This window comes from Salmo salar, chromosome ssa03 (genome assembly GCF_905237065.1).
Source record: "Salmo salar chromosome ssa03, Ssal_v3.1, whole genome shotgun sequence".
Lineage (NCBI taxonomy): Eukaryota > Metazoa > Chordata > Actinopteri > Salmoniformes > Salmonidae > Salmo > Salmo salar.
In genome coordinates, this window is record NC_059444.1 from 72,713,947 (window position 1) to 72,740,514 (window position 26,568).

The 26,568-nt window shown below is 43.9% G+C and overlaps 3 protein-coding genes and 1 long non-coding RNA gene across 4 annotated transcripts; 2 read left to right on the top strand and 2 right to left on the bottom strand.

The window, feature by feature from the left end:
• Positions 1 to 12,766: 12,766 nt before the first annotated feature.
• Positions 12,767 to 14,610, top strand: LOC106606878 (cytochrome c oxidase subunit 6A, mitochondrial). The gene is made up of 4 exons (XM_014203298.2): positions 12,767 to 12,960; positions 13,534 to 13,611; positions 14,019 to 14,161; positions 14,336 to 14,610. Exons 2-4 carry the CDS (start codon positions 13,536 to 13,538, stop codon positions 14,423 to 14,425), a joined length of 309 nt encoding a protein of 102 aa, XP_014058773.1. The 5' UTR covers positions 12,767 to 12,960; positions 13,534 to 13,535; the 3' UTR covers positions 14,426 to 14,610.
• A 349-nt stretch (positions 14,611 to 14,959) lies between these two features.
• Positions 14,960 to 22,565, bottom strand: LOC106606877 (armadillo repeat-containing protein 5). Its single transcript, XM_045716067.1, has 9 exons — positions 22,260 to 22,565; positions 21,544 to 22,049; positions 21,382 to 21,412; positions 21,184 to 21,294; positions 18,794 to 19,688; positions 18,126 to 18,693; positions 17,468 to 18,041; positions 17,241 to 17,373; positions 14,960 to 17,147 (listed from the first exon to the last, which is right to left on the bottom strand). Exons 2-9 carry the CDS (start codon positions 21,952 to 21,954, stop codon positions 15,656 to 15,658), a joined length of 4,215 nt encoding a protein of 1,404 aa, XP_045572023.1. The 5' UTR covers positions 21,955 to 22,049; positions 22,260 to 22,565; the 3' UTR covers positions 14,960 to 15,655.
• A 224-nt stretch (positions 22,566 to 22,789) lies between these two features.
• Positions 22,790 to 24,290, top strand: LOC106601586 (uncharacterized). Its single transcript, XM_014193897.2, has 2 exons — positions 22,790 to 23,073; positions 23,326 to 24,290. The coding sequence occupies exons 1-2, from the start codon at positions 22,983 to 22,985 to the stop codon at positions 23,925 to 23,927; spliced, it is 693 nt and encodes a 230-aa protein (XP_014049372.1). The 5' UTR covers positions 22,790 to 22,982; the 3' UTR covers positions 23,928 to 24,290.
• Positions 24,249 to 26,130, bottom strand: LOC106601587 (uncharacterized). Its single transcript, XR_001328033.2, has 2 exons — positions 25,395 to 26,130; positions 24,249 to 25,253 (listed from the first exon to the last, which is right to left on the bottom strand). It is a non-coding gene; the product is annotated as an uncharacterized lncRNA (long non-coding RNA).
• Positions 26,131 to 26,568: the final 438 nt, after the last annotated feature.

The window sequence follows — 26,568 nt, forward strand, 5'->3', positions numbered from 1 at the left end:
GAGCCAATAGGTATTCAAGCCCTTTGTTATGGCAAGTCTAAATAAGTTCAGGAGTAGCAATCTGCTTAACAAGTCACATAATAAGTTGCATGGATTCACTCTGTGTGCAATAATCGTGTTTAACATGATTTTTGAATGACTACCTCATCTCTGTACCCCACACAAACAATTATCAGTATGGTCCCTCAGTCGAGCAGTGAATTTCAAACAGATTCAACCACTAAAACGAGTGAGGTTTCCCAATGCCTCACAAAGAAGGGCACCTATTGGTAAAAAAGCAGACATTTTATATCCCTTTGTCACTATAAAGATATAGGCATCCTTCTTAACTCAGTTGCAGGAAGGGAACCGCTCAGGAATTTCTCTATGAGATCAAAGGTGATTTTAAGAAACAGTTACAGAGTTGAATGGCTGTGATAAGAGAAAACTGAGGATGGATCAACAACATTGTAGTTTCTCCACAATACTATCCTAAATTACATAGTGAAAATAAGGAAACCTGTACAGAATACACATTTTCCAAAACCTGCATCCTGTTTGCAACAAGGCACTCAAGTAATACTTTTAAAAATGTGGCAAAGCAATTAACTTTTTGTCCTGAATACAAATTGTTTTGTTTGAGGCAAATCCAACACAACACATCACTGAGTAACACTCTCCATATTTTCAAGCATAGTGGTGGCTTGTTATGGGTATGCTTGTAATCGATAAGGACTGGGGAGTTTTTTAGGATTAAAAAAATAAACAAAATGGAGCTAAGCACAGGCAAAAAATACTAGAGGAAAACCTGGTTCAGTCTGCTTTCCACCAGACACTGGAAGATGAATTCTCCTTTCAGCAGGACCTACAACACAAGGCCAAATTAACACTGGAGTTGCTTACCAAGAAGACAGTGAATGTTTCTGAGTGGCCGAGTTACAGTTTTGACTTAAATCTATCGGAAAATCTATGGCAAGACCTGAAAATGGTTGTCTAGCAATGATCAACAATCAATTTGACAGAGCTTAAAGAATTGTGAAAAGAATAATGGGAAAATGTTGCACAATCCAGGTGTGGAACGTACCCAGAGAGACTCACAGCTGTAATCGCTGCCAAAGTTGCTCTACAAAGTATTGACTCAGAGGTGTGAACAGTTATGTAAATGTGATATTCCTGTATTTCATTTTTTAATATGTTTTCAAAACTTCCTCAAAGCATGTTTTCACTTTGTCATTATGGGGTATTGTGTGTAGTAAAATACATTTAATACATTTTCAATGAAGGCTGTAACACAACAAAATGTGGAATAAGTCAAGGGGTATGAATACTGTAACGTTGAATATTACGTTTTTTTAAAGGTACAAATTCAGCATATTTTATACAAGGTTTGCCTATGTTGAAATTTGGTTACCATAATGACATAAAAACAACAAATCCATATATTTCCACGTAGATTCCATGTCACAATAAGTTGGCAAATTATGTTGAAACAACATTGATTCAACCAGTTTGTGCACAGTGGTAATCCATTACATATTGCGACAAGGGCCAAGGGGCCTATATACTGTTGCATTTAGATGAGTCTGTTGGCAACTTGGCATGCTAAAATCATCTCATACTGAACACTTTTCAGCTCCTACATATCCATAAAATGATCAGTCTAATGACGGTAGAACTCAACCCACTGTTTCCCAGCTATTTAACCACTGGTTACAATAACTGAGTATATTAAATCATTTGACACCTTACGACCGAACTGAAGTCCACCATACCTGATTTTAAGACCATAATTGAATTTTAGTCTTGCTCCTGACGTTCAGTTATTAAGATTATCAAGCTCTGTCAGATGAATCCACTCAATGTGGAAAACGATCATACAATAGCCACTTAACTGCCTTTCTGTCCACAGACACCTCCATTTCCCTGTTGACTCTCAGTGACAGCATATGGGAGATTCCACTATACAGCCCTCACATCGCTCCCGACTCCGTCTCCATTCCAAATCCCCTGCTGACTGAGTCAGACAGTGACAATATTGATGGTGTATTCTCAGTATTAAAGGTTTGTTTTAGTGTCTACAGCCAGGGTTACCCCACCAAAACAGACAGGCAGGGTCTCTGTCCAGCCACTTAGAAAACAGAGTGCGATAGTCTGAGGGATACATGTCTATGCTTTAGCAACTCCATGCATTTTTCTTTATTTATTATTTCTCATGTTTTTTGTATATACTATTTTGATATTGACTACTGCACTGTTGGGAAGAGCTTGCAAGTTAAGCATTTCACTGTACTCGTGACAAATAAAACTTGAAACTTGCATCCTTTTGAATCAGCTGGTAGTGCATTGTCCTTATTTTGTGTATTGAATTACACTGAACAAAAATATAAATGTAACATGTAGTGTCGGTAACATGTTTCATGAGCTGAATTAAAAGTCCCACTGAATTTTTCAATAGGCACAAAAGCCTTAATTGGCTCAAATTTTGTGCACAAATATGTTTACATCTCTGTAAGTAAGCCTTTCTCCTTTGCCAAAATTACTCATCCACCTTACAAGTGTGGCATTTCAAGAAGCTGATTAAAAAGCATGATCATAAGACAGGTGCACCTTGTCAATAAAAGGCCACTCTAAAATGTACAGTTTTGTCACACAACGCAATGCAACAGATGTCTCAAGTTTTGAAGGAGTGTACAATTGGCATGCTGACTGCAGGAATGTCCACCAGAGCTGTTGCCAGATAATTTAATGTTCATTTCTCTACCATAGAGAGAAATTTAGCAGTACATCCAACCGGCTTCACATCCGCAAATCACGTGTAACCACGCCAGTCCAGGACCTCCACATCCAGGCTTCTTCACCTGCGAGATGGTCTGAGACCAGCCACCTGGACAGCTGATGAAACTGTGTGTTTGCACAACCGAAGAATTTCTGCACAAAATGTCAGAAACCGTCTCAGGGAAGTTCCTCTACGTGCTTGTTGTCCTCACCAGGGTCTTGACCTGACTGCAGTTCGTTGTCATAACTGACTTCAGTGGGCAACCGCTCACCTTTGATGGTCACTGGCACAATGGAGAAGTGTGCTCTTCACAGATAAATCCCGGTTTAAACAGTACCGGGCAGATGGTAGACAGCGTGTATGGAGTCATGTGGGCGAGCGGTTTGCTGATGTCAACGCTGTGAACTGAGTGCCCCATGGTGGCGCTGGGGTTATGGTATGGGTAGGCATAAGCTACGGACAACGAACACAATTGCATTTTATCAATGGCAATTCGAATGTAGCGAAATAGCGTGACGAGATCCTGAGGCCCATTGTCATGACATTCATCCGCCGCCATCACCTCATGTTTCAGCATGATAATGCACAGCCCCATACCACAAGCATCTGTACACAATTCCTGGAAGCTGAAAATGTCCCAGTTCTTCCATGGTCTGCATACTCACCAGACATGTCACAAATTGAGCATGTGTGGGATGCTCTGGATCGACAGTTCCAGTTCCCCCCAATATCCAGAAACTTCGCACAACCATTGAAGAAGAGTGGGACAACATTCCACAGGCCCCAATCAACAGCCTGATCAACTCTATGCGAAGGAGATGTGTTGAGCTGCATGAGGCAAATGGTGATCACACCAGATACTGACTAGTTTTCTGATCCACGCCCCTACCTTTTTTTTAAGGTATCTGTGACCAACAGATGCATATCTGTTTTCCCAGTCATGTGAAATCCATAAATTAGGGCCTAAGGAATTTATTTAAATTGACTGATTTCCTTATCAAATCTTTGAAATTGTTACATATGCGTTTATATTTTTGTTCAGTGTATAAGTCAACGCAGTTCTGTTGGGTGCACGTGTTTGCATTGGTGAACATAGTGAGAGACTGACTGTCCACACAGGGAATTAAACCTCTGAACCTTTTGCCCTGTGTCTTGACCAGACCCCTCCCACTTTACACCCACTCCTAAGCATCCTCTCTCTGACCCCTCTGAGTCATTATCTTCACATCTCTGCTGCCCATCTCATTCCCCTGATAGCTGTTTCTACATGTCCTCTAACTCTCAATATTCACTTTCTCCCTGCATCTTTATCTCTCCACATCCAAGGCAGTATATCTACCCTGTCTATGCTGTTTGCAATTTCCACTTTCATAGAATTTCACATTAAGGTGTGTCCTTACAGAGCTTCTTTATCTTCCATCCCTCACCTCTTCCCTCTCTTCCTACTGAACGACAGTCAAAACCTCTAAAGGAAATATTCAAGCCTTCGTGCAATCGGCAGAGTTGAAAAGCTTTCCAACGACATAATAGTCACAGGTCTTGATTTTAAACGTTTCTACTTCATCTGATCATGATTTGCCTAGTCCCAACCTCATTTTCTACCCACCAGACAGTGTGTGAAAAATACAAATGAGCCCTTGTACTGTCCAAGACAGTGATGCAGAACAATGTTTAAATTCAGTTCAGGGTCATAAAAAATACAGACACAAATTGATGGACTAGCTGTTCGAGGCGCCCTCATCAAAGGCTCAGTATACTATGTTTTCAAGACCCATGTTGTAATGTTTGGATATGCAACTCTGTACCACTACAAAATGACTTTAAACAACAATGGATCACGCCTCACAATACATCTGATACAGACAACATGGATGTGACCATGGTTGACCATGTCATTTCTGTGACTAAACCAAGACAAAGAAAGAAAATAACTAGAAAGAATTTGGTTGAGTTCTTTTTGTCTGGTGTAAGCGTGAAGTGACTTTATTGGGGCAGGAGAACTGAATGGTCTATATCAGACCCAGGAGCCCCTCTGGAGCGGGCATGGCCTGATTAGACTCGTCTAACAGGGCACATGCTCTCAACTTATTGTCAACGCTATGGCAGGGTGGCAATAACCGCTCACGCCATCTCAATCTTTATCTTGGCATTTTGAAGCATACAGTCAAAGTGTGCGTGCTTTGCATGTGTATATGTGTGTGTGTGTGTGTGTGTGTGTGTGTGTGTGTGTGTGTGTGTGTGTGTGTGTGTGTGTGTGTGTGTGTGTGTGTGTGTGTGTGTGTGTGTGTGTGTGTGTGTGTGTGTGTGTGTGTATACTTGAACATTGTTGAGTCTATGTGTCTCAACGCAGAGGTGTGTGCCAGGTTCACATAAACAGGTGTATGTGGTAAGAGAGAGCTGGAAAGAGTGGAAACATGGGAATGTGTGAGACTGATTGTGTGCTCGAGTGAACAATTCTAACAAGTGTGTGTGTGTGTGTGTGTGTGTGTGTGTGTGTGTGTGTGTGTGTGTGTGTGTGTGTGTGTGTGTGTGTGTGTGTGTGTGTGTGTGTGTGTGTGTGTGTGTGTGTGTGTGTGTGTGTGTGTGTGTGTGTGTGTGTGTGTGTGTGTGTGTGTGTGTGTGTGTACACTTGTGTGTGTGAGTGAATGTGTGTGTTTCAATGTGAGCCTTGATGAGTGCGTATGCACATGCACAGTAAAACACAACATGGGCCTACAATAACACAGGGCCAGACGGCCAGACTGCTTGCCTGCATGACTGGCTAACCCTAACCCTGACAGGCTGACTTCACGCCTGGCTCTCACTGCTGTTTGCATTGGAGCTGGAAGCTCCTCAGACAGCGACGGGAACACTCAACAAATAGTGTGAAAATAAAGGATTCACACTTATAAAAGGACAGGCTGGCTCACACACAGACACAGAGGAAACTCACATGGTTACACACTTCATATACACACAGACACAGAGGAAACTCACATGGTTACACACATCACACACAGACACAGAGGAAACTCACATGGTTACACACATCACACACAGACACAGAGGAAACTCACATGGTTACACACATCATATACACAGACACAGATGAAACTCACATGGTTACACACATCACACACAGACACAGAGGAAACTCACATGGTTACACACATCATATACACACAGACACAGATGAAACTCACATGGTTACACACATCACACACAGACACAGAGGAAACTCACATGGTTACACACATCATATACACACAGACACAGAGGAAACTCACATGGTTATACACATCATATACACACAGACACAGAGGAAACTCACATGGTTACACACATCACACACAGACACAGAGGAAACTCACATGGTTACACACATCATATACACACAGACACAGAGGGAACTCACATGGTTACACACATCACACACAGACGAAATGGACATGGTTACACACATCACACACAGACACAGAAGAAACTCACATGGTTACACACACATACACACAGAGACACAGAGGAAACTCACAAGGTTACACACACATCATATACACATAGAAAGACAGTATTGTAGGCTGAAGAGGAGTTTAACTGATTTCAGGGAACTAATAGCCTACTGAAAGTAGGTTCAAAAATATTTGGGAAAATACTGTAAGGCATCATTTTCTCTAGGATCACATATGGATGTTGAGGGAGAAGTAATAGGCATCTAGGCAAGTTAGAGAAACACCAAACAGGAGGGTGAAAATCTTTGTCAATTGGATATCCTGCCATAGGCACACAATGCCCCATCTGGTGGTCAGTAAAAATAATGTACCCAGACCGTAAAAAAAAAAAAACATTTCAGTTGGTTGGTTCATTCAAAGATGCCAAGAGAGGCCAGGCTCCCCCAAAAAATTCACCAAGATAAAAATATTTAAAAAACATATAAAATAATGTATCTTTTGTGTTTAATCCTTTACCTTCAAATCACAAGAGGCTGAATGTACAGTCGTGGCCAAAAGTTTTGAGAATGACACAAATATTAATTTTCACAAAGTCTGCTGCCTCAGTTTGTATGATGGCAATTTGCATATACTCCAGAATGTTATGAAGAGTGATCAGATGAATTGCAATTAATTGCAAAGTCTCTCTTTGCCATACAAATGAACTGAATCCCCCCAAAACATTTCCACTGCATTTCAGCCCTGCCACAAAAGGACCAGCTGACATCATGTCAGTGATTCTCTCGTGAACACAGGTGTGAGTGTTGACGAGGACAAGGCTGGAGATCCCTCTGTCATGCTGATTGAGTTCGAATAACAGACTGGAAGCTTCAAAAGGAGGGTGGTGCTTGGAATCATTGTTCTTCCTCTGTCAACCATGGTTACCTACAAGGAAACACGTGCCGTCATCATTGCTTTGCACAAAAAGGGCTTCACAGGCAAGGATATTGCTGCCAGTAAGATTGTACCTAAATCAACCATTTATCGGATCATCAAGCGCTTCAGGGCGCCCAAGAAAGTCCAGCAAGCGCCAGGACCATCTCCTAAAGTTGATTCAGCTGCGGGATCGGGGCACCACCAGTACAGAGCTTGCTCAGGAATGGCAGCAGGCAGGTGTGAGTGCATCTGCACGCACAGTGAGGCAAAGACTTTTGGAGGATGGCCTGGTGTCAAGAAGGGCAGCAAAGAAGCCACTTCTCTCCAGGAAAAACATCAGGGACAGAATGATATTCTGCAAAAGGTACAGGGAATGGACTGCTGAGGACTGGGGTAAAGTTATTTTCTCTGATGAATCCCCTTTCCGATTGTTTGGGGCATCCGGAAAAAAGCTTGTCCGGAGAAGACAAGGTGAGCGCTACCATCAGTCCTGTGTCATGCCAACAGTAAAGCATCCTGAGACCATTCATGTGTGGGGTTGCTTCTCAGCCAAGGGAGTGGGCTCACTCACAATTTTGCCTAAGAACACAGCCATGAATAAAGAATGGTACCAACACATCCTCCGAGAGCAACTTCTCCCAACCATCCAGGAACAGTTTGGTGACGAACAATGCCTTTTCCAGCATGATGGAGCACCTTGCCATAAGGCAAAAGTGATAACTAAGTGGCTCAGGGAACAAAACATCGATATTTTGGGTCCATGGCCAGGAAACTCCCCAGACCTTAATTCCATTGAGAACTTGAGAGGCGGGTGGACAAACAAAAATCCACAAATTCTGACAAACTCCAAGCATTGATTATGCAAGAATGGGCTGCCATCAGTCAGGATGTGGCCCAGAAGTTAATTGACAGCATGCAAAGGTCTTGAAAAAGAAGGGTCAACACTGCAAATATTGACTCTTTGCATCAACTTCATGTAATTGTCAATAAAAGCCTTTGACACTTATGAAATGCTTGTAATTATACTTCAGTATTCCATAGTAACATCTGACAAAAATATCTAATGACAATGAGGCAGCAGACTTTGTGAAAATTAATATTTCTGTAATTCTCAAAACTTTTGGCCACGACTGTACTGTATCTCACCAGAGAAAGCATTCGAGCAAGTGAAACAGCACCCCTCTGTCACTGTATGTGTAGGTCCAAAAGAGTATGACATTATAGCCACCTGTAGCATTGAATGCAAAGGAAGCCAGCGAGTATTTGACCTCCCATGATGAAAAAAGTATAAAATAATAGCCAATCAGCATTGAGCTAAACTGAGTGAGCTCAACTGTGAATGTTCCTAGCACACCAAAAAAAGTGTCAAAGGAAGCCAACTTGGATTTGGTGTGACTCCTATCAAATCGTATGGAGAGCATAAGTCACCGGCAGAAACAACTTGAATTGTTCCCTCTCACTGCGTTGTTGTCCTCTTGTGGCTAGCTAGCTGGCTAAAATTGTCCCTTTCCTAAATTAGCCATGTATGGAGATAGGGATTTATACTTGTGGTTTTACTTAATTCTCCGTACTGGCCAATGATTATTACTCCGATTCTGATCCAACCATTAATTCATACATTGTGCCCCTGGCCTGAGAGGACAGACATTCAATATGTAGTTACATGTAGAAGGCTATTGTTAACTAGGTAATGGAAGGTAGATAAACAGAAATCAGAAACATCAACAGCCACATCATATTTTTATTATGTAGATTGGAGTAAATGTTTTTGGTATCTTTTTGTTGTCACTGTATTAGACTAAGCATAGGTGATTTGATGATGTTGAAATGTTGAAGTTGAAATGGTGCTGGATAGTGGAGGCAGTTCCTGTTTTCTTTGCGACTTGCGGTAACTCACAGTGCTTCTAAATCCATAGTTGTTTAGTGGTCCGAAAATGTCGGAAACAGTAACTTGCTTGACCATGCTGTAGGTCATGTAACTGTTTGTTACATGCAATATGCTTTGTGGACTTCACTGGACAGAGGTTGCTTGTCGGTTTTGTGATGAAACAAAGGTGTAGTTGAATTTATTCTGCCACTGTGTCCTCTTATTGTCTAGGTCTTAGGCCTATACAGTGGGGGAAAAAAGTATTTGATCCCCTGCTGATTTTGTATGTTTACCCACTGACAAAGAAATGATCAGTCTATAATTTTAATGTTAGGTTTATTTGAACAGTGAGAGACAGAATAACAACAAAAATATTGAGAAAAACGCATGTCAAAAATGTTATAAATTGATTTGCATTTTAATGAGGGAAATAAATATTTGACCCCCTCTCAATCAGAAAGATTTCTGGCTCCCAGGTGTCTTTTATAAAGGTAACGAGCTGAGATTAGGAGCACACTCTTAAAGGGAGTGCTCCTAACCGCAGCTTGTTACCTGTAAAAAAGACACCTGTCCACAGAAGCAATCAATCAATCAGATTCCAAACTCTCCACCATGGCCAAGACCAAAAAGATCTCCAAGGATGTCAGGGACAAGATTGTAGACCTACACAAGGCTGGAATGGGCTACAAGACCATCGCCAAGCAGCTTGGTGACAACATTTGGTGCGATTATTCGCAAATGGAAGAAACACAAAAGAACTGTCAATCTCCCTCGGCCTGGGGCTCCATGCAAGATCTCACCTCGTGGGGTTGCAATGATCATGAGAACGGTGAGTAATCAGCCCAGAACTACACAGGAGGATCTTGTCAATGATCTCAAGGCAGCTGGGACCATAGTCACCAAGAAAACAATTGGTAACACACTACGCCGTGAAGGACTGAAATCCTGCAGCGCCCGCAAGGTCCCCCTGCTCAAGAATACATATACATGCCCGTCTGAAGTTTGCCAATGAACATCTGAATGATTCAGAGGACAACTGGGTGAAAGTGTTGTGGTCAGATGAGACCAAAATGGAGCTCTTTGGCATCAACTCAACTCGCCGTGTTTGGAGGAGGAGGAATGCTGCCTTTGACCCCAAGTTCACCATCCCCACCGTCAAACATGGAGGTAGAAACATTATGCTTTGGGGGTGTTTTTCTGCTAAGGGGACAGGACAACTTCACCGCATCAAAGGGACGATGGACGGGGCCATGTACCATCAAATCTTGGGTGAGAACCTCCTTCCCTCAGCCAGGGCATTGAAAATGGGTTGTGGATGGGTATTCCAGCATGACAATGACCCAAAATACACGGCCAAGGCAACAAAGGAGTGTCTCAAGAAGAAGCACATTAAGGTCCTGGAGTGGCCTAGCCAGTCTCCAGACCTTAATCCCTTAGAAAATCTGTGGAGTGAGCTGAAGGTTCGAGTTGCCATATGTCAGCCTCGAAACCTTAATGACTTGGAGAAGATCTGCAAAGAGGAGTGGGACAAAATCCCTCCTGAGATGTGTGCAAACCTGGTGGCCAACTACAAGAAATGTCTGACCTCTGTGATTGCGAACAAGGGTTTTGCCACCAAGTACTAAGTCATGTTTTGCAGAGGGGTCAAATACTTATTTCCCTCATTAATTAAAATGCTAATCATTTTATAACATTTTTGACATGCGTTTTTTGGATTTTTTTGTTGTTATTCTGTCTCTCACTGTTCAAGTAAACCTACCATTAAAATTATAGACTGATCATTTCTTTGTAAGTGGGCAAATGTACAAAATCAGCAGGGGATCAAATACTTTTTTCCCTCGCTGTATATCACGGCCGCAAGGCATACTGTATGAACTAACAGGTTATAGAGCAAACAATGCAATTATTACAACACATAGGTTGTAATATGACTTTTCTTACCCACACACCGCTACTGTTCTGATATGATATTTCTCTATAGTGAAGTAATACTACACTTCTAGACCTATTTGCTATCTCGTCTTTGAATGACAATATTCAGTATTTAATTTCAAACCCAAATGTGCAGCATTAAACCTATGGTTCTGTCAGCTTCAATACGGTAGGCCTACACCACGGACACTATTATCTGACATGCACACACACACACGCACACGCACACACGCACACGCACGCACGCACGCACGCACGCACGCACGCACGCACGCACGCACGCACACACACACACACACACACACACACACACACACACACACACACACACACACTGCTAAACAGTGTGTGTGAGCTATCTCTCAACTATGAGAGAGATAGCTCAACAGTAAGCAATACAAAGTTCAGTCTGCAGTCTGTAGGGATAGAACGCTCACTGTCTAGGAAGAGGTATGGGTGCTGCACTGCTGCACTGTGACTGCCACTGACTAACCGACCAGATCAGGGCGTACTGTTACCCTGTGACACACAGTGAGAGCTATTTCTGAACTTGTACAAGTTCCAGCTGGACCAAATTCAAGTCAGACTTCAGTAAATTAAAGGGACAGGTCAGCTGCACCATGATTAGCAGACACACCTATCAGTCATATTCACAACTTCCGATTGTACACGGGCGGACACGGCCCATTCTCTATGTACAACTGAAGTATAGTTGATGAAAATACATTTATCTACAAATGCCAACCCTATGAAATTAGGCGTGCTGAATTGATTGATACATTAGCCTTCTTGTGAACTCTTGAACAAAAACATAAAGGGAATACAGACCATCTATTTCAAAGCTTCATCAGACGCTATTTTCCCACTTCAGACCTTTTCCCACTTCAGACCTTTTCCCACTTCAGACATTTTCCCACTTCAGACCTTTTCCCACTTCAGACCTTTTCCCACTTCAGACATTTTCCCACTTCAGACCTTTTCCCACTTCAGACCTTTTCCCACTTCAGACCTTTTCCCACTTCAGACCTTTTCCCACTTCAGACCTTTTCCCACTTCAGACCTTTTCCCACTTCAGACCTTTTCCCACTTCAGACCTTTTCCCACTTCAGACCTTTTCCCACTTCAGACATTTTCCCACTTCAGACCTTTTCCCACTTCAGACCTTTTCCCACTTCAGACCTTTTCCCACTTCAGACCTTTTCCCACTTCAGACCTTTTCCCACTTCAGACCTTTTCCCACTTCAGACCTTTTCCCGCCTTTTCCCGCCTGATCAACATGTGATGGCGTTCATGGTAATCTATCAATCTCACGTGCATGTGGTCATGCGCAGAATTAAATTGAACAAAACTGGGACCTACTACTATTACAGGTGTAGGATTTTAATTTTAGCCTGTTTTAGTGTAAGTGCCTAGCATATCAAGTTTATATTTGTTCAAGTGCAAAAGTGCCTAGCATTTACACAGCAGGAAAATAATCCTGCAGCAACAGAAACTGTACGTTATTATGTGGATTATAATTAGCCTAATGTATATTTTTCGTAACGGATTATCAAGTCTGAAATTTCAAAGTGCAAATTACGAAGTTCAGAAGTTTTAAATTTCCAGCATTGCAGGAAAGTTCTCCTCAAACAGGGTGATCCTACTCCTCCTGTACACTGCACTGGTTTGATAGGTCTACCACAGATTTGAATGCATTTTTCAGCACACACACACACACACACACACACACACACACACACACACACACACACACACACACACACACACACACACACACACACACACACACACACACACACACACCTCATGTGCAGTTTACAAAGAGACAAAAACACAACAGACAATGTCAAACACCCATCCCATTCCTTCTTCCTCTCTTTCACAGATCTTCCGGCCTGCCTTTTGCACTTGACCTAATATAAACTTGATATTTCTTGGCAGACAGACAGGTTGCAATGGGGAGGAGTCTCACAGTTCTGTTCAGTCCAGGACAGGCTGAAGGACAAACAGACACAAAGGTGCAGAAAGAGAAAGGGACAAAAGACTGACCAACAAAATTAAAGGTGAGTCAAACTTTTTGGATAAAGAACAGAACGTTTTTAAAGATTCTATGGTATTTGTTTAATTTTGCTTCCCAAGTGTTTCCCATTTCAGATCACCAGTAATATCAACAGGCCTATGGCATGGCTTCTGTCTGTTTTGTTTTTTACTTTACTTTTCTTTTAATTTAGGTATTTAAAACCCAATATTTATAAAATGTATTTGACTTCATTTGAAAATGACTAGGTTAGACATTTACTGCCAGTTAACATATATTGTGAGCCATTTTAATAGGGTATCTTATCTATGAAGGTTTATTGAGAGCTTTAGCTTGACCTACTTACTGTATGTGCCATGGCTGGGGTAGAGAAGCCACAATACAAACCTGGATAACATGTGGGCCTAGACCTGGATTATTTCATCTTGCCTGTAGGGTGTAATAAATTACCTACAAATATAATAGCACTTTTCTAAAAGGAATACATCTACACATCTGAACATAGCCTACTGCCTCTCTGTCTACACAAACATGGAAACTAATTCCCACTTCTATCCTCTGTCCATTGGTTTAAAAGTTGTCTGTCTGTACTCCACAGGAATGGCGTCTCCTGCATCGATGGCGACCCGCAGGCTATTTGCTGCTGCATCACACGCAGGCCATGAGGGAGGATCAGGTGTGTGTAATGTACTTAACTCTGCTCATATTGTGTTATATTCTCTCTGCCCTACTGCCTGCACCTTTTGTGTTGAGTTGGGCTTCTGGGTTTAACATTAACAGAGGTTTGTGGAAAGTTGGCAGTCTTCCTCTTACATTCATTAAATGTTTGTGTTCTGCTGTATTTAGGCCTGTCAGGTGACTTACAAATGTATCATATTGTAATTGAGGCGCTTCTGTCCTGCATGTCAGAGCCTGAGACAAGGAACCAAGGCTGAGTCACTGCAATCTGAACTGGATGATCAGTGTTTTGGAGCTGCTCTGTTACTTAGTTATGCTGGTGTTGTGATGTACCCAAGCCTTGATAACTCAGGGTCACACAGAACCGTAGAGTCTGATCTACCGGAACTGGTTTCAACTCCACAGCTAGGACCTGGAAGATCCTGTCGTTTGTGTTGGCCCTACCTGGTGTGGCCGTCTGCATCGCCAACGCCTACATGAAGATGCAGCAGCACTCCCATGAACCCCCTGAGTTTGTGGCCTACTCACACCTTCGCATCCGCACCAAGGTGATACAGGAGGCACTCTGATATCCAACAGACTATAGCCACATCCTCAGACTAACTTCACTCACAGTTCATCATCTACATGTTAGGATTGGTAGTAGTAGTGGGATGTCTTTCTGAACATAGGTCTAGTTTTATCCAATCTATCCTGAATGATGAAACAACTTTCTCTTTCAGAAATGGCCCTGGGGTGACGGCAACCACTCTCTCTTCCACAACCCTCATGAAAATGCTCTTCCTGAGGGTTATGAGGGCCCCCGCCACTAAGGAAACCTCCTAACTCTATGCTGATCATCCACCTTCCCTGATTGCTACATGCTGAATAGCTCTAATCTATAGCTCTAATGAACCTGGCATTATGCTACTGACCAAGGGGCCAATTAGCAACACTACTGACTGTGGTGCTCCCAGTCAGATAGAAATAAAAAATATACTAGTTTTACTGTATCACACACACTGAGTGGCTTCTCATTTGTTTACCTCCAACTGTCTGATGTTATTATGTGTAAGATGAATGGAACTAGTATGTAAACATACATATATTCCAGTTCTGAACACCAAACATACATTGAGGACAAGACAGACCAACACAGACGTTGGCTGTGCGTAGTGGGTGTGGCTTGCTCTTGCCTCTGACCACAGAACATCGGCTGTCATTTTCTGTTCATTTCCAGACAATTCTACATGTTAAATCACCACTGTTCGTCTGAGCAGGTGATCTAGTGCGCATGGCCAACATTCGTGTTGATCAGTCTTGTCCTTTAGATACAGTATGCCTTTTCAGACAGGACAAAAGAGAAAGACATTTTAAACAGATTTAATGAGGAACGTGGATTCACATGAGGCGAGTGAAAGCTGATCTCTGTTATCTTCACCTTGCAGCTACTCCTAAAGTTCTCTTTATTTACAGCATATACAACATGGCACCCAGTCCCACCCTGATTATTAGAGTCATCCAAGTCAATACAGGACATTTACAGGACAGCTCTGTGTATACTTCAAAATCAAACTGAAAACATAAAAAAAAGTTAACATTACATGCAACAAAAGTATTTAGCATATTACATTATGCTAATGTTTTAATTATAATATAACTTAATTTACAGTGCACCATGAGATAAAAATGATTTTCCTCATGATTCATTGTCTGAGAACCCATCCCTTTAAACGGCCGCATGACTCCTTTAAATATAAATGTACTATTCTGAAGAAAATAATTCAAACGTCAATTACTTTGTAAACACCAATATTGGAATATAAAGGTTATTTGTTGTGAGACAAAGACAGATATTCACAAGGAAGGAAGGAAGGCTAATCATGTTGTAAAGACTTTTGAACATAAAATACATTTTCACACTGGCAAACGTTAACTTCAGTGTCATTGGAGAGACAATCACATGATCTCATACCATTCCTAATAATATCCTCATACTTGATCCTCTGTTTCTCCTCTCTTCACCTCCATCCCCACCCAACTTTCTCCTAGCCCTCCCCCTCTCAGCTCAGGGCCATGGTGGCCAGACTCACTAGGTCACGTTTCAGAGTCTCTGTACAGTCTGCCTCTCTGGCCAGTCTGCGCAGGCAGTCTGCAGCCAGGGAAGAAGGGCGGGGCTGGGAGGAGCCCTGAGAGCCCAGCAGTAGGGACAGACAGGCCCTGCCCAGTCCAGGATAGCTGTACCGCTGGGAAAACCAATACACCTGTGGTAGGAGGGTCCATCTACCAGAACCAACTTTAGAGTCCTGTACAGAATCCGCAACCTTCTGTGTGTTTGAAACACTCTGCAGTTTAGAACGTCTTTTGCAGCACTTAGAGGCAGAACTTGATTTCAGAGGATTGACACAAGTCTCCAGTCCTGAGGTTGTCTTTGGTGCACTATCGCCCTTCTGGCCTGGTCCAGGGGCAGAGTGTCGTCTACCCTCTGTCTGCTGACAGAGTTGGAGTCCAGAGCCATGTAGTGACACAGCCTGGCCTGCTGTCACTGTGGGGGCCAAGGAGTCTGTCTGGGCCTCAGAACCACTCAACTCTAGTCCAGATGTGCGGTTTGCCAGGCTCTCGTCAGCAGACTCTCCATCTGACCCATATTGGTCCATGTTAGATGGAGGTTTTTTGCCAACATCTGCAATTCGACCAGCATTCTTGGCAGAGCAGGACAGCAAAGACACACACAGATCCTCCACCTCCCTCTGCAACTCTGTCACCAAAAACCTACAGGCCCCCACCATCGTCTCAGCTAGGGGGGTCTTCTGGAAGCCCTGTGCCTCTGGTGAGGGTTCTTCTGCCCCGTCTCTCCAGACACCCAGTCCTTCAGAGGCCAAGGATCCCAAAATCTGACACTCTCCTCTGCCTTCTCTCTCTGTCTCATCCCCCTGTTCCTCTGCAGTATCTCCGTCCTTGTTCAGGCGACAGCCATGCAGATAGTGCAGTACAGGTAGCAGCATGCCTTGGCTCACATCCCTGATAGGGATGGCCTCCCCAGTTTTCCCTTGAGCCTCTCCAAAGCCCCCCCTCAACAGGGCCCTGAAGTACTCTGACCCCACCACCTCGGTTCCCTCCGCCCCAGCCACTGCTTCCCTATTGGCTGACACCTGGCTCCCATCGTCCAGTAGGAAGAGGAGGTCAAAGGTTGAGTCATTGTAAGGACAGATATTGACCAGACGAGGCTTTTTTAAGGGAGGGGGTGAAGCTTTACCGGTTTGTGAGACTGACAGGGGTTTGATAGGACTGAGTACCCTGCACCTTCTTTTAGCCAGTACTGTTTTGGGGCAACCCATCAGACTAGAGAGGCATCCAATCAGCAGGGAGAAATATAGAGAGTGGAGCTGGGGGGCGGAGACATGTTGTGGTGAGTTGAGACAATCGGAGAGGAGTCGTCGGCATTCACTGGTGTGATGGTCTTCCTCTTCCTCGTCCTCATTACATCCAAGGGGCTCCAGAGCCAAGAGTAGACCACCGTTGTCTAGAAGAAGCTTCTTCAACAGAACCTTGTTACTGTTAGGGAACACAAGTTGATGTCAGATTACAGTTGGTATACACTTCATAACATTCCACCAGTGCCATTTCACACAAGACAATTTGACTTACCCATTTACTAGTGGTAGAGACAGGGCACAGTTCAGCTTGTCTGACTCCGAGCCTGACAGCATCACATGGCTCAGGACTCCAGAACCAAATCCAGACTCACACTGAACGCGTAGGTTACTAAGCAGAGCAAGACCTATGCACAAGAAATTATACCCAAAACGTTACAGCAGCACCATTACACAAACTAAAAACAAAACTTTAAGACCAAGTACAACAATTAAACTTACCAAGCTGTTTCACTTTGGCCTTGACCCTATCAGTCTGCCTCTCTCCAGCTCCCCAACTCTCAGGGTCACTCCCTCTCTGGACCAGGTGGTGGCGGATCAGAGCCACTGAGCCAGTCCTGACCAGCGCCTGCAGACAGTTGGGGTTGCAGCTCAGCCGGCACAGCATGCGGAAGCACCTGCCGCTGGGGTCCTGATGCTGGCTGAGGTAGAACAGTAGGCCAGAGATGATGCCTGAGTTGACCAGAGCAGCGCTGGGATCCGTGGCATGAGAGAAGCGTGAGAGCAGCAGCAGGATGGGAGACTCTGGGGCCCAAGGCTCAGGGTGGTAGGGGTGGTGGTAGGCCTGGGGTCGGGACACTGTGGGAGGGGTGTCGAGGGGCACCACACTAGAGCGGGTGGTTGAGGGGACACGTGGCCTTTTCCGTGGAGGGGAGGAGAACTTGGATGGGGAGACGGGAGTGAGGGGTGGGATAGTGGGGGAAGGGAGAGAAGAGGTAGAGGAGGCGGGCTGGGCTCGGGGGGTGGAGGTAGAGGAACCGGGCTGGGCTCGGGGGGTGGAGGTAGAGGAGGCGGGCTGGGCTCGGGGGTGGAGGTAGAGGAGATGGGCTGGGCTCGGGGGTGGAGGTAGAGGAGATGGGCTGGGCTCGGGGGGTGGAGGTAGAGGAGATGGGCTGGGCTCGGGGGTGGAGGTAGAGGAGATGGGCTGGGCTCGGGGGTGGAGGTAGAGGAGATGGGCTGGGCTCGGGGGTGGAGGTAGAGAAGCTAGGCTGGGCTTGGGGGGTGGAGGTAGAGGAGCCGGGCTGGGCTCTGGGGGTGGAGGTAGAGGAGCCGGGCTGGGCTTGGGGGTGGAGGTAGAGGAGATGGGCTGGGCTCGGGGGGTGGAGGTAGAGGAGATGGGCTGGGCTCGGGGGGTGGAGGTAGAGGAGGGCAGAGGGACACAGGGAGACAGATCAGCGGTTTTTGAGGGAGATGACATGTGGACCTGAGCTGGAGAACTCGTTGAGGTAGAGGGAGTGGATTGACTCTGAGATTCGGGTGCGGATAAGGGAGTGGAGGAAGGTAGTGAGTGGGTAGGAGATAAGCATTTTAAAGGGGAATGACAGTCAGTGGAAGAGGTTTGGGAAGAAGAGGGGATATGAAGACTCCCCCAATCTCCCTCCGTGCCTCCAGGAGAGTCAAGAAGATCCCCCTCAGAGGAGATCAACCCTTCAGACACCAACCAGGACCTGGAGGAGCAGCAATAGGACAGGTCAGATAACCATTTTTACAAAAGTAGAATAAATCACAGGTGCACAGAGGGGGACAAAGGTGAGTCTGTTCACTCACCTCAGGCTAAGAAAGCTGGATGACCCAAGGACATGCTCCTTCCCCATCTCCTCTTTCCTGTTCCCCTCTGGGGGAGGGAAGTCAAATGAGTCGAAACATGACGTAGACAGCAGCTCTGAAGCAAACATGGTAGAGGTGAGGCTCACATCCATCTTCCCAGCAGATGGCTCCTCACCTTTAGCCAGCTCCACTAACCGAGCAACTAGCAGGGGGACTATTCCCAATTCTTGTAACTGTTCCAGGGCAGCTTCGTCATAGACAAAGTCAACACAAGCCAGAATGACCAATCGGTCGAGGGGGTGGCTCCGATGGACACCAAGGAAGCCAATCAACACCTCCAGACCGCCGCTCTCCTTCACTTTGGCCCGGTTCACTGCCTCTTTGCAGCATAAGCAGAGTGCCTTGAGGAACACTCCAGACTTCAGGCCGTCCTTCTTGACCTCCTCTGTAAACTTCTGGATTACCCCCAGGGAACCCACCAGAGGACGTAAGCAGCCTTGAGTGCACATGTTGGCCAAGGTTTTCAACGCAAGCTCCTCAAAAGGTTTATCGGCCTCTCCCGAAGCCATGACACCTAGCTGAGCTAGAACCCCAGATCGGGACACCTCTCTAGCACACTCTACACCACAGCCCCTTGTGAGCTCATGGAGGGTCCGGAGTGCTGCTCTCCTCAGCCCCAGAGGGTACTCTGGAGCAATGAGCGGGGCGAGAGCAGTTAGTGTACCCTGGGTGAGCAGTAAAAGGCGGTTTGAGGGGGTGTCTGCAAGGTAGAGGATTGCACGGGCAGCCGACTGAGCACACTCTAGTTTAGAGGAAGGGGCTTCCAGTGGGTCATCAGAGGGAGGGGATGGGGCGGATGCAAGAGAGACGCAGAGGAGCAGGAGTGGAACACCACCTGTGTCGAAAACAGAAAAGCAATTATTTTTCAAGGACAAAATCTAATGTTCAACTTATACAGTACCAGTCAAAGGTTTGGACACACCTACTCATTCAATGGTTTTTCTTTATTTTGACTACTTTCTACATTGTAGAATAATAGTGAAGACATCAAAACTATGAAAGAATACATATGGAATCATGTAGTAACCAAAAAAAGTGTTAAACAAATCAAAATATATTTTATATTTGAGATTCTTCAAAATAGCCACCCTTTGCCAAGTGTGTGCAAAGCTGTCAAGGCATTCTCTCAACCAGCTTCATGAGGTAGTCACCTGGAATGTATTTCAATTAACAGATGTGCGTTGTTAAAGTTTATTTGTGGAATTTCTTTCCTTCTTAATGCGTTTGAGCCAATCAGTTGTGTTGTGACAAAGTAGGGGTGTATGTAGAAGATACCCTTATTTGGTAAAAAAACAAGTCCATATTATGGCAAGAACAGCTCAAATAAGCAAAGAGAAATGACAGTCTTTAATATAACTTTAAGACATGAAGGTCAGTTAATCCGGATCATTTCAAGAACTTTAAAAGTTTCTTCAAGTGCAGTCGCAAAAACCATCAAGCGCTACGATGAAACTGGCTCTCATGAGGACCACCACAGGAATGGAAGATCCAGAGTTACCTCTGCTGCAGAGAATAAGTTCATTAAGAGTTACCAGCCTCAGAAATTGCAGCCCAAATAAATGCTTCAGAGTACAAGTAAGACACATCTCAACTGTTCAGAGGAGACAGCATGAAATCAGGCCTTCATGGTCGAATTGCTGCAAAGAAAACCACTACTAAAGGACACCAATAAGATGAGACTTGGGCAAAGAAACACGAGCAATGGACATTAGACCAGTCAAAATTTGTCCTTTGGTCTGGAGTCCAAATTTGAGATTTTTGGTTCCAACCGCTGTGTCTTTGTGAGACGCAAAGTAGGTGAACGGATGGCATCTGCATGTGTGTTTCCCACTGTGAAGCATGGAGGAGGAGGAGGTGTGATGGTGTGGGGGTGCTTTGCTGGTGACACTGTCTGTGATTTATTAAGAATTCATGGCACAATTAACCAGCATGGCTACCACAACATTCTGCAGCAATACACCATCCCATCTGGTTTGCGCTTAGTGGGACTATCATTTGTTTTTCAACAGGACAGGTGAAGCTGGTTGAGAGGATGCCAAGCGTGTGCAAAACTGTCATTAAGGCAAAGGGTGGCTACTTTGAAGAATAGAAAATACAAAATATATTTTGATTTGTTTAACACTTTTTTGGTTACTCCGTGATTCCATATGTGCTATTTCATAGTTTTGATGTCTTCCCTCTTATTCTACAATGTAGATAATAGTACAAATAAAGAGAAACCCTGTGTCCAAACTTTGGACTGGTACTGTACTACAAAACAAAAATACCATCAGAAAGTGATGTAGACAGACAGAGGCAGCCAAATACATTATTACATTTTTTTAACTTACCGGCAGAGTGGATAAGTGTGGAACTCTCTGGGTCCATGGCCAAGTTCCCCAAGGCCCGGGCTGCTCTGTTCTGGATCGTCTCCATGGCTACATTCTTCTTCAAAATACCCACTAAGAAAGGAAGAGCAAACTTACATTTCTGAAATTCTCACCATCATGTGAAATGAATGATTCAAATTTATTGTGATAGTCACTTGCCCACAATAGATATTCCATCAAGCTTCCTAACCTTTAGAGGGGAGAAAAACATTAAATATCATAATGTAAGTCACCACTGTCCAACTTTTCATACTAAACATTCATATTCAATCAATGTAAATGTGTAGCAGCCCTGATTTGTCCTACACCCTTCTGTCTCACCTCAACTCGTGTCTGTCTCTCTGTGCAGCAGTTAGCCAGGATGCTGAGAGCCAGGTCCAGAGTCTTCCTGGAACACTCAGGGTGCTTTAGCAGGTCCAGGAGAGTGCGCAGTCCACCCTGGCCTCGGAATCGAGCTATCCCACTGCTTCCTCCTTTAATGTGCTGTGTACGGATGGCCACCAGCGCTTGCCACTGCCCAGCTTTGACCCTCTTGTCCAGCTGTCTGTGTCCACTGGTGTCCGGCCCTGCAGTGCCTGGCTTGTGGTCCTCGGCTGCTGCTCTCCCAGGTTTAGAGAGCTGTGACAGGCACCAGGTCAGAGAGGTCTCTGGGGAGGCTGAGGACACTTCTCTGGGGTTGCCTGCCCATGTCCCATGTTTCTGGATCCCTGGCACTAGCTTTGACGCCATCATGCCACTAATTGTCTCCAACCCACCTGCTCTTCTGCTTATCCTCACTAACAAGTCACTTCAGACAGAAAGTGATGACATGGAGGATGACAGGGGGACTGAGGGGCAGAAATGTGGATCATTATTTTTGTGCATTTTACTTTTCAATTATCTTAGGCTACATCATACATTTATACAGTATTAAATATGGTTAACAAATGATCTCTTCTAGTGTATTTTCATCTTAATCAATTTCCAAAGTTTGTCAAAAAATTCTGGAAAAGAACAAAAATACTACAAATACCAGCATGACAAGTGGAAGAAATTACCCTTTGACCCCACTTCTCAGCAATGCTGCTGGGAGTTGACGTTTGTGAACCTCTCGTCCACTCCTTAAAAAAACAGGCCTCTGTATGCGAGAAGGCCCAACAAACAATCACGGTGCGTTATAGTGCGAACACAAGTGCTATAATCTATGTTTTTAAGTCCCATCTCAAGAGTAATAAAGTATTTGCAATGACTAATTATTCCCATCGACATAATTAATTCAATCAAACGAAGAATAATCGTTTTAGCTAGCCGCTAACGCCATCTTTTAGCTGGACGATAAACAGGAGGCGCCACGAAAAGGGGGGAGGGATGTTTGAAGGGGTGGGTCGTTCTATTTAATCATGGGCCTTGTAGTCTCAGCTGTTTTACAACTATCAGAATTAAGCAATATTTCTCTATGAAAATAACATTTCCAAAAACATTTATAAATAACTCCTCGTTTCAAGCCATATATATAGCAACCGGTGATTGTTGTTAATGAAGCAAAATAAATCTTGTTTCGTTAGAACTGTAAACACTACATTTTCCATATTGCTCTACGATGCAATCGCTACGCTCACTGGGAGGTGCTGGAAACAAGTATGGGGTTGTTGTTATATTCATCGTTTTAGTTGATGCGGGGGGAAAAATAATCGCATGCCATAGTAGAGTTGTTAAATTATTGGTTTGAATTGCTTGTCATATTCTACTTCAAACAAATTTCATTGTCACTGAGTAACACAATGGATGTAATTGAGACGGTTGTAACAGAGAGTATTGGAGTAGATGAAACTCCAACGGCGTCCAGTTTGGATACAGATAAATCGAAAGCAGGTCAGTGCAACTTGTCAGCAGATTGCATTCATCGTTATTTGCGAGGAGCTTGCGAGGAGTTTGTGGTTGATCACTGGTATTTATCAGAATACATTTAATTGGCTCTTAAAGTTTCTCAATAGGGCAAGTTTCTGTAAACACACGGGCTACGAGGAAAACACATGACAATTTAATAAACATTTAACAAAACATGTAATTTATTTGTATCATATTGTTTTTATAAATACACATTTATCAACTTCCCTTCTCCAGAGTTTGTATGGACTTTACAAGCCACATGGCAACTTGTCCAAACCCGCCTCGAAATGGACCAGGATTTTGACCAGCCAGTGTGCAAGAAAAAGAAACTGTGGGAGACAGTGGCTGAGAGAGTGACTGCCAAGCTAAGGGCAGCTGGGAGCACAGATGTCACAGTCAAGGCCTATGAGTGTGATCTGAAGTGGCGTAACATGTTGGCCACATACAGGAAAAACGCTGAGAGGTCCAAGAGACTGGGGGCCCACAGTGTCCACTGGGAGTTCTTCAAGGCCATGCATGAGGTCCTGGGGAAGAGTCGGGAGGAGATCGAGGCACAGCGCAGGTCCAAACTCAACGGGACCAAGCTGGGCAAGGCTATTGCCAGCAAGCGGTTTACCCCCATCCTCCCTACACCCTCCCTGACAGCTGCCCCCTTTGCTTCCAGGCCCCCCCAGGATGTCCTGCAGCTGTACATGGAGCTGCAGGAGAGGAAGATGAACATGTGGGCCCAGCAGAAGGCCCTGGAGGAGAGGAAGATAGAGGCCATCAATAATCTAGCCCGTGCAATCTCCAGTTTGTCTCACAGTCAAAACAACAGTTTCCAGCTGCCAGAGTAGCAGTACAGCACACCAGAGCAAAGGAGTTCTCACTGAACTAAAAACTTTTGGATTTTGTGTGATATATGGAAGCTTGTGCATAGAATGAAATAGTGCATCATGCAAATGTTTCTTAAGCGTTCAACCATTCAGCTACTTTGTGTTGTCATGATTTGTCATTGTATATGTTTTTATTATGCTGTAATAACACCATTTGACAAAGGAGTTGACTGCAGGAATTCCCTGTAATACCTGTGAATGAGAAGAAAGCTACACAGGGCATTTGTACATAGATCTGCCATAGGATACAAATAATCCTACATATGTATAAAATACAAGATATTTGTGTGATACTCTTCCTTTTAATAAAATATACAATATAAATGCTGTTTATCTCAATACAAACACAAAATTATAAATCACTTTATGTACTTCCAGAATCCAACTCTTTGTACAGCAAATCTGCGATGGCTTCCCTTCTCCTCACACCCTCCTCATCACACTCCCCCTCTCCCTCCTGTGTCCCTGCCTCCCTCTCAACCTGTCCGTTGACCACTTCCCCCATGTCCAGAAATACATTGTGGAGTATGCAAGCAGTAAGGACAACTGCTTTGGCTCTTTCATAGTTCCCCATGTCCAAATACCTGAGCCTTTCAAATCTGGCTTTCAGGCTGTTCAACAGCCTCAATGCCTGGAGGAGGAGAGAAGGACCAGAAACCAACACGGGTGATGGAGTAAATAGTGTGTCAGGATATCGTAATTCAGTGATATTCTAAGTCAGGGGGGGAGGGCTAGAGTGAGGTCGCCCCCCCAAAAAATTGTATGGGACAATATACAAACGTTTTTGAGAAAGATAATTGGAAAATGTTTCTTGAGTAAATGTATTGATGCCTTTTCATTTTGAAATTAATGCAATTAATTGAAGGTTATTTGTTGATGTAAAAATCTAAATTGACTGATTTTAAGGTTGTGTCATCTGATTTGGGCGGCAAGAAATTATTGGGGGGAAAATGGGGTCCCCAGAAATACTGGCGGATAAAATGGGGTCCCTGCTGAAAGTTTGTATAACACTTTGTATAACATCCACATTGAACAGCAGTCTACATACCAGTCGGCCACCTAATTGGTTGGTCCTCAAGTGTGTTCACGCTCACAAAAGGAAAAGAAGATCCTATGAATGTTTCCTTTTTCCATGCGGAAACTGGTAGACACAGAGCGATAGCTGAGGTGCTTGGAGAGGAGAGTGAGGGACAGGAGAACAGTGTGGGACAGGGATAAGAGGACAAGTCCTGCCATACAGCTCTGATTGTATCTTGAGTTTGAATTCTGGAGGAGATCTGTAATGTACTGAGAGATGAAAAGAAACATAAATCAGATCTGTGCACAGCAAATGAAGAAAATGGTGTCATCTCAAATCTGCATTAGTGTGGGGATGGAACAATAGATCAAGCCACAACAATGAAGATAAGTAGGCCTACTGAAGGCTACCTGAACTGCAGCGTTTTCCTCAGCATCAGTTAACTGTTGAGATTCAGACTCCTCTTCTACATGAGAAAGTGTAAGTTCTGTTGTTGACCAAATTTGGTTTTGCTGTTGAGGTTCTTCCACCAGCTGAGACAGTTGTAGGTAGATTGGTCCAGACTGATCATGAACCTTTGCTAGGAGGTCAGCTTCCAGAATTCTTCCCCTGCTCGGTCCAATCGTTGCTCCAGTTCGTCTTGAGAAAGAGGCGCCCATTCACGCTGCATCATTTCGAGCACAGCTCGACCAGCCGACTCAACATAATTATTATCCATGCGTGTGCGTGGTGTTGAGCGCAGTGGAAAAGGTTTGATAGAAGACTACCGAAATTGTAACGTTATCCTGAATACCGTATTTAATATTTTATTAGTTGTTTTGCTGATTCACTCCTTTAAATAGTTGATGGATAATGCCATGCTTGTTCAGAACTTGGTCTGCCAACACACTAAATTACAGGCTAGCTAACGTTCTAAAATGTATAATACAGGGTAACTTATCACAGATACTGGTAACTAACTAACTTAGTAAGTTGGCTATTATTGCGTTATATCTAACTACCTTGCTAATCCACTATGTCCTCCTCAGTTATTGTGTAGATTGCTTAAGTTAAATACCTGACACCTGAGATGCAAATTAGAACAAATATTTAGCTGTCCTGCTAAAAACATCAAAATATAATCTTCTTCTTTACAGTTTTATGGCAGACTACAGACTACTATTGGTGTATTGCCGCCATCTACTGTACGGGGTCGTCTTCTTTGATATTATTGCAGTACGAACTATTGCGGTGGTGGAAAAGTACTCAATTGTCATACTTGAGTAAAAGTAAAGATATTTTAATAGAAAATGACTCAAAGTTAAAGTCACCCAGTAAAATAAAAATATTTGGTTTTAAATATACTTAAGTATCAAAAGTAAATGGAATTGCTTAAATGTACTTAAGTATCACAAGTAAAAGTATCAATTATTTAAACTTCCTTATATTAAGAAAACCAGATGGCACACTCCAACATAATTTACAAACGAATCATTTGTGTTTAGTGAGTCAGACAGATCAAAGGCAGTAGGAATGACCAGGGATGTTCTCTTGATAAGTGTGTGAATTTGACCATTTTCCCATCAAAATGTAAAGAGTACTTTT

Excerpts from the sequence above, each read along its gene's own strand:
- LOC106606878 (XM_014203298.2), top strand. The coding sequence starts at position 13,536 with ATGGCGTCTCCTGCATCGATGGCGACCCGCAGGCTATTTGCTGCTGCA. Across the intron at positions 13,612-14,018 it reads AGGCCATGAGGGAGGATCAG|CTAGGACCTGGAAGATCCTG; the intron begins GTGTGTGTAATG and ends TCAACTCCACAG. Across the intron at positions 14,162-14,335 it reads ACCTTCGCATCCGCACCAAG|AAATGGCCCTGGGGTGACGG; the intron begins GTGATACAGGAG and ends TTTCTCTTTCAG.
- LOC106606877 (XM_045716067.1), bottom strand. The coding sequence starts at position 21,954 with ATGATGGCGTCAAAGCTAGTGCCAGGGATCCAGAAACATGGGACATGG. Across the intron at positions 17,374-17,467 it reads GGCCAAAGTGAAACAGCTTG|GTCTTGCTCTGCTTAGTAAC; the intron begins GTAAGTTTAATT and ends TCTTGTGCATAG. Across the intron at positions 17,148-17,240 it reads TCTCTACCACTAGTAAATGG|TAACAAGGTTCTGTTGAAGA; the intron begins GTAAGTCAAATT and ends GTTCCCTAACAG.
- LOC106601586 (XM_014193897.2), top strand. The coding sequence starts at position 22,983 with ATGGATGTAATTGAGACGGTTGTAACAGAGAGTATTGGAGTAGATGAA. Across the intron at positions 23,074-23,325 it reads TACAGATAAATCGAAAGCAG|AGTTTGTATGGACTTTACAA; the intron begins GTCAGTGCAACT and ends TCCCTTCTCCAG.